This window comes from Staurois parvus, unplaced genomic scaffold (assembly GCF_062004578.1).
Source record: "Staurois parvus isolate SC_StPar_1 unplaced genomic scaffold, SC_StPar_1.0 ptg000126l, whole genome shotgun sequence".
In the NCBI taxonomy this organism is placed as follows: domain Eukaryota; kingdom Metazoa; phylum Chordata; class Amphibia; order Anura; family Ranidae; genus Staurois; species Staurois parvus.
Genome location: NW_028317922.1, coordinates 3,182,962 through 3,195,237, shown reverse-complemented (window position 1 = coordinate 3,195,237; position 12,276 = coordinate 3,182,962). Strand labels below are relative to the sequence as shown.

At 40.2% G+C, this 12,276-nt stretch overlaps 1 protein-coding gene across 2 annotated transcripts in view; it reads right to left on the bottom strand.

Annotated features, from left to right (window-relative positions):
* Nucleotides 1-12,276, bottom strand: part of LOC149467021 (claudin-15-like) — a 75,687-nt gene that overhangs the window by 43,392 nt on the left and 20,019 nt on the right. The window contains exon 1 of one of the 2 annotated variants that reach the window (XM_089672356.1): nt 9,345-9,671. The exons of the other annotated variant lie outside the window; for it this stretch is intronic. Coding sequence (XP_089528482.1) covers nt 9,345-9,561 — 217 coding nt within the window. The 5' untranslated portion in view covers nt 9,562-9,671. Of the gene's footprint in view, nt 1-9,344; nt 9,672-12,276 lie in introns of those variants that run through there. 2 annotated transcript variants of the gene reach the window in all.

Here is a 12,276-nt window from a genome sequence, read left to right as displayed (position 1 = left end):
AATCTACAAGGAGCCACTGTTATGGTTGAACCCTGTAATGACCTTGTGACACCAGGAGGGTGATTGGTGGGCTGTACCTTGTCTACAGTTCACAGAAGAAAAGTCTTGGTACAGCTCATTAAAATGGAGACAACCCCAATATCACTCCCTGGCTATGCCACTGTAGAGGATCTCTACATGGTGCTTCCTCACTGCATCTCAGAAGCTCAACCCAGGGTGGAATCGGTTTGCGCTTCCCTACAGGCAGCCATGATGTCATTGGACGAGGCCCAATACATGTTACTGCTGGATCAGATGGACATACCTTTCTAAGACTTCCCTCTGCCATAACAAAGACTACTCCATCAGCTACTGGAGAAGCACGCTAGTATTTGCCACAAGCCTGGAAGACTACAGATTCACTATTGATGGCATTCGCTATTGACCACCCATTTCACACAGAGGATACGCCACCCATTCAGGAACAGTACAAACACATTTCCTAGCACTGTGCCAGAAGGCCAAGGATCCACTCTACAACATGCTAAAGAGCGGGGTGATACAGGAAAGACACAGTCCCTGGGCTGCCACTGTGGTCCTGGTATGAAAGAAAGATGGAAATCTCCAATTTTTTATGGACTACCGCAAACTTAATGCCTGTACCCACCAGAATGTCTATGCTTCCACTACTCACATGTAAAATATAGTTTAGCCCTTTTGGTTATGAATAATGAACTTTAGTTTTTGATGTAGCAGTTTTCGGGAATGGACTATTTCTAAAGCTAAAGGCATCCAAAGACATAAGCTGACCATCACATGATCCTGTAGTTTTCAGTTGCAACAGGCAAACATCTCATGTTTTTGAGTGTATTCTGCGCATGCAGCCAGGTTGCTCCTTGTGAAGGCCAGTAATCAGACAGGTTACAAACTCTGTTTCAATTGCAATTGATGTCCAATGATAACCAAGATGAAAATCTGGCTCTTTGTTTCATCCCTTCCCTTTAAAACTATGTGCAAGCTTGGATGAGGTGAGCTAGTCAAGCTTACAAGTTAATAGAAAGCATTCTGATGACAGCTTGCAATGAGGATTGTCTGCATAATCACCCAAGTGAAAGAAATATGTAGGCTATTGGTAAAAATGCTGATTGGCTTTGTTTCAATATTTTCTAATTCACTGGCCTGGAACAAGCATAAAGCATGTAAAGTCAGATCTTTTGTATGTAAAAAGGGTTAACTTGTTTCCCTTTGATTTTGGTCCTCTTTGCAAGAAGTGACATTTTAACTCTTCCCTTATATAGGGTGAGTGGAGTTTAGTGGGGGAGTTGGGTGTATTCCAGAAAGGCAAAATTAATGCGTGAAGTAATAGAACCATGTTTGATTTCTGGCATTGGGCTTCCCCTGTCATGGGCTTTATTACACCCAAGACTATCTACTGACCTGAAGAGGACAAAATCTTAAAGATGATATTGCACTGCAATGTTTAATTGGGCAACTATATTGCAAATTAGGTTTAATGTAGATAAATATAAGTTTATGCACTTGGGGGCTAAGAATATGCACGCATCATATATACTAGGGGGAGTACAACTGGGGGAATCAATGGTGGAGAAGAATCTGGGAGTTCTGGTAGACCACAAGCTTAATAATGGCATGCAATGGCAAGCTGCGGTTTCCAAAGTGAGCAAAATCATTTATTGTATTAAAAGAGGTATAGACTGCAGAGAGAGAGATATCATATTACCCCTGTACAAATCATTAGTAACACCTCATCTGGAATATGCAGTTCAGTTTTGGGCACCAATTCACAAAAAGAACTGGAGAAAGTACAGAGAAGGGCAACCAAACTGATAAGAGGCATGGAGGAGCTCAGCTATGAGGAAAGATTAGAGGAACTGAATGTATTCTTTCTTGAGAAGAGGAGATTAAGGGGGGATATGATCAACATGTATAAATACATAAGTGGTTCATATAGTGAACTCGGTGTACAGTTAATCACCTTGAGGTCATCATAGAGGACAAGGGGGCACTTTTTACATCTGGAGGAAAATAAATTTAATCTCCAAACGCGGAAAGGTTTCTTCACAGTAAGAGCTGTGAAAATGTGGAAAAGACTCAAGAGTTGGTTCTGGCCAGCTCAGTGGATTGCTTTAAAAAAGGCCTGGATTCTTTCTTGGATATACAGAATATAACTGGTTACTAACATTTATAGGTAAAGTTGATCCAGGGAATATAGAATAGAATTGCCTCTCGGGGGATCAGGAAGGAACTTTTTCCCATGCAGGAGCAAATTGGATCATGCTTTGCTGGGTTTTTTGCCTACCTCTGGATCAACTGTGGGTATAGGATTATAACTTTATATATACAGTCAGGTCCATAAATATTGGGACATCGACTCAATTCTAACATTTTTGGCTCTATACACCACCACAATGGATTTGAAATGAAACGAACAAGATGTTCTTTAACTGCAGACTGTCAGCTTTAATTTGAGGGTATTTACAACGGTGTAGGAATTACAACAGTTTGCATATGTGCCTCCCACTTGTTAAGGGACCAAAAGTAATGGAACAATTGGCTTCTCAGCTGTTCCATGGCCAGGTGTGTGTTATTCCCTCATTATCCCAATTACAATGAGCAGATAAAAGGTCCAGAGATCATTTCAAGTGTGCTATTTGCATTTGGAATCTGTTGCTGTCAACTCTGAAAATGAGATCCAAAGAGCTGTCACTATCAGTGAAGCAAGCCATCATTAGGCTGAAAAACAAAACAAACCCATCAGAGAGATAGCAAAAACATTAGGCGTGGCCAAAACAACTGTTTGGAACATTCTTAAAAAGAAGGAATGCACCGGTGAGCTCAGCAACACCAAAAGACCCGGAAGACCACGGAAAACAACTGTGGTGGATGACTGAAGAATTCTTTCCCTGGTGAAGAAAACACCCTTCACAACAGTTGGCCAGATCAACAATCAAGAGAAGACTTCACCAGAGTGAATACAGAGGGTTCACCACAAGATGTAAACCATTGGTGAGCCTCAAAAACAGGAAGGCAAGATTAGAGTTTGCCAAACGACAGCTAAAAAGCCTTCACAGTTCTGGAACAACATCCTATGGACAGATGAGACCAAGATCAACTTGTACCAGAGTGATGGGAAGAGAAGAGTATGGAGAAGGAAAGGAACTGCTCATGATCCTAAGCATACCACCTCATCAGTGAAGCATGGTGTTGGTAGTGTCATGGCGTGGGCATGTATGGCTGCCAATGGAACTGCTTCTCTTGTGTTTATTGATGATGTGACTGCTGACAAAAGCAGCAGGATGAATTCTGAAGTGTTTCGGGCAATATTATCTGCTCATATTCAGCCAAATGCTTCAGAACTCATTGGACGCCACTTCACAGTGCAGATGGACAATGACCCAAAGCATACTGCAAAAGCAACCAAAGAGTTTTTTAAGGGAAAGAAGTGGAATGTTATGCAATGGCCAAGTCAATCACCTGACCTGAATCCGATTGAGCATGCATTTCACTTGCTGAAGACAAAACTGAAGGGAAAATGCCCCAAGAACAAGCAGGAACTGAAGACAGTTGCAGTAGAGGCCTGGCAGAGCATCACCAGGGATGAAACCCAGCGTCTGGTGATGTCTATGCGTTCCAGACTTCAGGCTGTAATTGACTGCAAAGGATTTGCAACCAAGTATTAAAAAGTGAAAGTTTGATTTATGATTATTATTCTGTCCCATTAGTTTTGGTCCCTTAACAAGTGGGAGGCACATATGCAAACTGTTGTAATTCCTACACCGTTCACCTGATTTGGATGTAAATACCCTCAAATTAAAGCTGACAGTCTGCAGTTAAAGCACACCTTGTTCATTTCATTTCAAATCCATTGTGGTGGTGTACAGAGCCAAAAATGTTAGAATTGTGTTGATGTCCCAATATTTATGGACCTGACTGTATATATATATATATATATATATATATATATATATAGAGAGAGAGAGAGAGAGAGAGAGAGAGAGAGAGAGAGAGAGAGAGAGTTGAATTGGATGGACTTTTGTCTTTTTTCTGCCAGACTAACTATGTAACTATGATATACAATAAAAAGGTGAAAAATCCACACTCAAAATATTTAAAACTGGAAGCTGCACACATATAAGTTACATATACAACTAAAATAATACTGTCCAAACATTAAAATTCAATAAAGTACAAATTCTCCAGCCTGTCACACCTTACTTTAACCTCCCTAGCGGTCTGATTATGTCCATATTTCTGTGCTCAAAGAGGTAAATTTTTTTGCATGGAAATATGTATTTTTTTTATTGTAGGCTGTAATTTTTAGGAATAACTCACTGAAATCTGTCCGAACAAGAGTCTAGTAAACATCCCGGCTATGTTAAAATTTGAAACACGAAATCATAAATTATAATTTAGTAAATAATCATAAAAAATAATAATATAATAATAAATTTAATTCAATAATATAATCAAACCAAAAACACTGAAATTTGAAATATAGCACCAAGTTCGCACATCACTGAGCAAAGTCGCAAAATCGTTTTCAGTGTCTGATGACGAATTTCCCCCACGTATCATTATCACTCAATTCTGCAAGTAGTTCTGATTTACTATCGCTGTTCTCTAGCTGGTCTAAAACCACTTTTGACCTAAAGGGACGCTTTTTGGACGCCATGGACATTTCTCAGTTTCCAGGCAGAAAGAACAGTAAAAATGCAGGCAGGGCACAGGACAAAGCACTCGGGACAAAATGTATGTGAAATGCTTTGATACAGTAATGTTTTACTATGTGATTTTAGTGAATTTAGTGAATGTCACTTTTTGTCATTTTCAAATTTCCCGCCGTTTCATCCCCGTACGTCCTGACGTCGCAGGGAACGGAACTTGGAAGACAGATGTCGGCATGTCGGAGGACATTACAGGGGATACTGCAGGAGGGACATTGCGGGAGAGCAGGACACGGTAAGAGAAGAACAGATCCCGGAGCAGCGCCGCATGGTAAGCCCCAGTGTAGCTCTGGGTTACCGCTTTTGGTGCTGAAACTTTACCCCGAGCTACACTTGGGAATACCGCCAGGGAGGTTAATAAGTAGCTCTGACCGAAGGATCAGTACTAGGTGGACTGGGGGAAGACATAGTTCGATGTCAAACCCACCATTTGTACACACAAGAGCAAATAGTGGGAGTCTGCACTTGTATACTTGTTCGAAGTCAATGAAAATATTAAAACCAGAAGATCAGTAAAATAGGTAACTAAAATTTTCAAAGTCATCATAAAGTCATCAGCAATGGCAGAACCCATATTGTTTTAAGCATATGTTGCCTTTTAAAAAAAAAGCTATAGTTTAAGCGTGAGATGTAGTTTACTGGACAACCTAGTAAATTTTCAGGAAACTATGGAATTTTATATTCATAAGCCATAAAGCCCCTATTTAGTATTTCCAAGTCCCTTGGTACTTCAAAGTCTCTTCTCCTCTACTTCTACCCGGATATGTTGCTGAGGGTCCTGTAGATATGTTTTTTTCTCTGCATATTACAAGTATTACCCATACATTATTTGTTTCTTGATAAATTTTATGGAGCAACATTGGAAAATAAAAAAAATCTACTCTTACATTGGGGCCCTCCTGCACTGCAAGTGTTAAATGCTCATTTAGTCTAGCAGGCAGAGGATTGAGATATAAATACTTATTTTACCCCATGGTTCAGAAAGCTACCTCCAGCACTGCAACCAGTAAGTTGTGGCTGGAACATGAGGCACAGAATGAGGGCACTGGAGCCAGGACAGAGTAAGGAATTAGGTAAGTGAAAGAGGCTGTTCTACAATTCCCTAGACATAACAAGCAATTAACTCTTGCAGCATGTGGGACCTCACTGCAAGGGTGGATTTTTTATTATCCTAGAGTTAAGCTTTAATTATATCCAATAAGTAGTTCTTTTTTTCTTATAGGCTAATTTTTAAGTTAACCAAAACAAGCAATCAAAATTCGAAAAATGAGACCAGTACAAGATGGATTTTGGATTCTGAATTCCTGCCATGGGTTCACATGATAGCCAAGCAACCTCCATTTTTAGATAAACAGAGGTAGCCTCTATATTTCTGTCATGACAGGTTTCTCATAATTGTCATGAGTTAAAGAGGAATGTCACTTAAAATGGGAAGTTCCGCTCATCCTCCTCTCCCTTCCACCCACCTTGTCATTGCAGTTTTTTTTATCTGGAAGTGGATACCTATTTCTGACAGATGACTTATGAAATTGTGTAGAGAGGGTGTGTTCCTTCACTCAGGTCTCAGATTACACTCAGTTCTATGCCGTGCAGTGTGTGACATCAGGTGTGTGTGATAAACAAGTACAACTTATTTAGGAGGATTTGTTTCATCTGTGTATCACCTGAAACCAGGCACTTCACTGGGCATGTGTAGGGGGTTTACAACCACTTTTAATAACATGCCTGAGAGATGCCCTTAACCTTCCTCTAAAGTGATGCATATGTTCAATGTACACAAAGTACTACAACAAAACTGACGTTTACAAAGAAATAAAAATGCTATCTAAATTGCCAGCAAATGACAGTTCCTGGCTGCCTCATTCTGTTTGTAAACAAGGCGACCATGGTTCCCTTTATCTATACTAGTCTCTTATCCTAGATCAGGGTCTTGTATATATGTTAATGGGGCACCTGACACAAAAACCCTAAAAATACATACCAGACCTTTATCCTTAATGTAAAGTATGGGCATGCAGCATGACACATGGAGTAGGACAGTGTGGAATAGGGAATGTACATTATAGCATCCAGTTTAAGGTTTTGCAGGACAGGGAATGTGCAGGCTGGAAATTTGGGGGCTACCAAAAAACAAAAAATTAAAAAGAAATGCATGTCTAACAAATCATGCACTGATTTGCATGTTCATGAGGGAAATAAGTAATTGATCCCCTTCACAAAACATGACTTAGTACTTGGTGGCAAATCCCTTGTTGGCAATCACAGAGGTCAGACATTTCCTGTAGTTGGCCACCAGGTTTGCACACATTTCAGGAGGGATTTTGGCCCACTTCTCTTGGCAGATCCTCTCCAAGTTATTAAGGTTTAGTGGTTGACGTTTGGCAACTCGAACTTTCAGCTCCCTCCACAGACTTTCAATCGGATTAAGGTCTGGAGACTGGCTAGGCCACTCCAGGACCTTAATGTGCTTCTTCTTGAGCCACTCCTTTGTTTCCATGATCGTGTGTTTTGGGTCATTGTCATGCTGGAACACCCATTCACGACCCATTTTCAATGCCCTGGCTGAGGGAAGAAGGTTCTCACCCAAGATTTGATGGTACATTGCCTCGTCCATCATTCCTTTGATGTGGTGCAGTTGCCCTATCCCCTTAGCAGAAAAACACCCCCAAAGCAGAATGTTTCTACCACTATGTTTGACAGTTAGGATGGTGTTCTTGGGGTCATAGGCAGCATTCCTCCTCCTTCAAACACAATGAGTTGAGTTGATGCCAAAGAGCTTGATTTTGATCTCATCTTTCAACCAGTCCTCCTCTGCATCATTCAGATGTTCAGTGGCAAACTTCAGACGGGCCTGGACATGTGCTTTCTTGAGCAGAGGGACCTTGCGGGCACTGCAGGATTTCAATCCTTGTTGGCGTAGTGAGTTACCAATTGTTTTCTTGGTGACTGTGGTCCCAGCTGCCTGGAGATCATTGACAAGATCCTCACGTGTAGTTCTGGGATGATTCCTCACTGTTCTCATGATCATTGACACTCCACGAGATGTGATCTTGCATGGTGTACCAGACTAGGGAGGTTGACAGTTGTTTTGTGTTTCTTCCATTTGCAAATGATTGCACCAACTGTTGTCACCAAGCTGCTTGGCGGTAGTTTGGTAGCCCAGTCCAGCCTTGTGTAGGTCTACAATCTTGTCCCTGACATCCTTGGACAGCTCTTTGGCCTTTGCCATGGTGGAGAGTTTGGAATCTGATTGTTTTATTGCTCCTGTGGACAGGTGTCTTTTATACAGATAACAAAATGAGATTAGCTGCACTCCCTTTAAGAGACTGCTTCTAATCTCAGCTTGTTACCTGTATGAAAGACACCTGGTAGCCAGAAATACTGCTGAATGATAGGGGATCAAATACTTATTTCCCTCAGGAACATGCAAATCAGTGCATAATTTGTTAGACATGCATTTATTTTGAATTTTGTGTTGCTATTCTGTCTCTCAATGTTACAATACACCTACCATTCGATCTTGAGACTGATCATTTCTTTGTGAGTGGGCAAATCAGCAGGGGATCAAATACTTATTTCCTTCACTGTATGCGCCACTTAATTTCATATGCCATGCTGCACATTCACTATTTCACACTGCCTCATCCTACAGGCCTTGTTGTACACGGTATATACAACACCACCTAATTCATTATTCTGCACTGTACAATCCTTAATCTGCACCATCTCACTTGGTATGTCATAGTACACAGTCCCCATTTCAAACTGCCAAATTATGTACATGGTACCTTTAATATCCCACGTTGCCCCATTCTGAACACTAGTCTGTACATTTTATATTTAAATTTAATTCAATGTGGTGATTCCCCCTCTTACCTGCTCCTGTCCACAGCACCAGCTCCTAACAGAGAACTGACTATGCTGACAGCTCTACAGCTACTTGTTCTTGATTTTGACATACCTTATGTTAAAATCAATGACAGTAGGAAGGATGTCAACGGGCCCCAACAAAATTTTCATATGGAGCCCCATGATCTGTAGATATCCCATGATAGTGGGTACAGTTTCTCAGATCTTTCTGATAGGGCTAGTCAACTGGTTGTCTCTAATTTTCTGAATCACTGAACCGTAAACACATTTGCAAATCAGAAGAGTCAAAGAAAAATCTGGACTCCTGATGTACATGCTTATTCTGGTATATGTAATTCAGACAAATAGCATTTTCAGAAGGAGGGGGCCATAAATATCAAACTTCATGTTTTGCTTCAATTAACATCCCATTTGTGTCTTACCCCTAATACACAATAGACCTTGCTAATCAAACCATCCTCAAGAAGAACTGAAAGTCCTAGAAACCAATCAGATTCTTCTCTTTATTTTCAAATCTGCAGAGGAATGAACTTGGTTATTTTAATGCTTTCATGTTTTTAATCAGGCAGTTCAGCTTAGAGATCTTTTCATTCATTAAGTACCAAAGTGAAAACCTAGAATGACAGTAAAAAACAAACAAATATAAAACAAAAAAACAAACCTAAACTCAAAAATGCAAATATTCCATAAGAACTGGTATAGGAAAGTGGTTAAGTAGACTTTCCCTCTCGGTATGCTTTTTTAACTTACAAGACAATGCCAGCAGTGAATCAAAGTTCTTGCAGTTGCTCACACCGGTGCTCTGCGTAGCACAAGTCTTCCATAGATTCTCATAATAGAAAATTGCGGTGATCACATTGCCGCTCGCCGTGGAGACCTTCCATCTCTCGCCTGCTAAAGCAACTCCAGAAAGTAAACTCCCAACCATCCCCATTAAAAATCCAGACAGTTCCAAAGCGGTGGACATTGTAGAGATTGATTTAATTGAACCAGAGAAAAAAAAATATAAAAATTTAAAGCAACAAATACGCTACAGTTGTCTCTAATGAAAGAAAAGACTTCCCATCGCGGATTTCCCGGTTAGATAAAATGTAAAACCTTTGCTCTTTGCTCTGACACTACAGTGTGTGATAAGGATTGCCATGCAGATCATTAATATGACAGATATTCTCACACATACTCAAGGATGGCCCATCCTAAATGCCTCTCCCATTGTGAAGTTTATTGCTTTGGATAGTGATAGCTGGAAAGTTAATGTTACCCGTCCAACTTGAGCTGAGTGTCACATTACTCATGTTAGATTTTCTCAATCACAGTCACTGGCTTTCCCTTTTGACAAAGGCCTCTTTGTGTGGCTTTCCATATAATGTTTAATGAAATTGAAAATAGTGGGGTGGGTGTTGGGGAGTGCTGCTTTACGTTTTAAGGCTTCACTCTGGGAAAGGATGGGCAGCCTATGGGCATAGGATTGTATGGTTAGTTTATGCTGCTTCCTGTCCTTCCCCTGTTGTCCCTGGAGAAAGACATGCTGAAAAAGGCCTAAGGGGACTATATGGGATTGAAATGAGTCTCCCATCAAATGTGATAGCCCCCAAAATTCCAATTGTGCTCCTCTTCCCAGTTATTTTTATCCAGTTTACATTACTGTCTCTGCCAGTGTCTGCTAGACCAAGCCAGGGAAGGGCTTACAAGGAAATACATTTAAAATTCTTTGTTAAATAAAAAGTACTTAAAAACTGTAAATATGTAAATAAATAAAGTGTGTTAGAAAATAGCGCAGAGGCTGTGCATGTAACTATTATTCCAGTTATGTCCAACAACTCATCAAATGCAAGGGACTACAAGTGGTCTGATTCCTCTGCAACCTGCCACAGACATAGCACAACCAGACAGCAGATATCAGCCTCCAGACTGCCACTCTCATATGTTCGAATACCAAAGAAAGATTTGAGGAAGTGCGGGCAGTCTATGACATAGCATTCTACATTTAAATTTTGCTGCCTTTCCTTCCTCTAGCTTTATAGTTTCCCCCTTTCTTTTACTTCTGTTTGCCCTTCCCACTGTGTTTTGGAAGGGAAGGCATCCTATAGAAATTGGTTTTCCCTCTGCAGCTATGTCTCCAGTGCCCTGACTATAATGAAATAAATATGTCGGGAAGGGCAGGCAGCATCAAAAATTAAAAGTCATGATCGCTGCTCACTCTTCCCCAAACAAGGGCTGTTCAAACAAAAAAGAAAAAAGTCAAGCAAGCCACTTCCTACTCCCTCTACTCCTACTTCCCTTCTTACTCCAATTTGATTATGACAAGAGGAGAGGAACCAGAATTGAATTTGCAGGTCAGGAAAATCAGAAAAAAATGTGAACTTTCAACTTACATACCTATAGTATTCCATTTCCATGACTGACAGAATTGAAGCCATAGTATCAAAATGACATCTACGCAAATAGCATTTTCAGAAGGAGGGGTCAGGAATAGCAAACATCATGTTTTATTTCAATTAATATCTCATTGGTGTTTTACCACTAAAACAAGAAATATCTCATTATTCAACTCTCTGCAACAACTGTTCGTTGAATCCTGGAAACCCATCAGATACTTCCCTTTATTTTCAAACCTCCATCGAAATGAATGCAGTGATTTAATTGGTTGCCGTGGATAAAAAGGCAGTTCAACTTTCAGATATTTTCTTTCATTTCCAATGTTCCAAAATGAAAACCTAGAATGACTTTTGAAAAAATAGCAAACTTACAATCAGAAATACAACTAGTCCATAAGATCTATTACAGGAAAGTGGTTAACTGGACCGCCATTCCCCCTCAGTATACTAATGAACTTAAAAGGCATGGCCAGCAATGAATTAAAGTTGTTGCAGTTGGTCATACTGGTGTTTGCTGTAGCACAGCTCTTCCAAAGATTTTCATTCAAGATGGAAGTGCCGATCATACCCCTGATCACCGTAAAGAGTTTTCATTTCTCGCTTGCTAAAGCATCTCCAGACACTAAACTCCCAGACATCCCCAATAAATATCTAACCAGTTCCAAGGCAGCAGACATTGTAGCCATTGATTTAAATGATCCAGAAGAAAACAATGACACTACAGTATGTGATACAGATTGACATGCAGATCAGTACATGACACATATTTCCACACATGCCTAAGGATGGCCCATCCTAAATGCCTCTCCAATTGTGGAGTTAAATGCTTTTGATGGTGGTAACTGGGAAGTTAATATTATCTTTCCACCTTGAGCTCTGTGTTAAGTTATCCAAGTTAGAATAATTGTTTTGATCATATAGTAAGTGGCATTCCCTTTTGACAAAGGTCTTCTCAGTGTGGGTCTATCCAAAATAAACTACTGCCAGCAATATCTGAATGACATACAGGTAATCAATGAGCCATAGTCAGTAACATTGGGCACAGACAACTTTCCATCTGCTGAAATATGCAGAGTTCAAGAATAAACATGATCTGTTGGTAGAACCCAGGCAGAAAATGGGAACCCATTCTATTGCTTCAATAATGATAAGAAAAACTGTAGCTTTAACTGTACATCGGTTGATTTGTTCAAATGCATGCAAACATAAAAATAACTTAGATTGAGCACAACCTACCTTCCCATAGCTGTGGTCAATCTATTGATATTTGTTTACAGGATCAATTTTCCTTTATTTTTATCTGA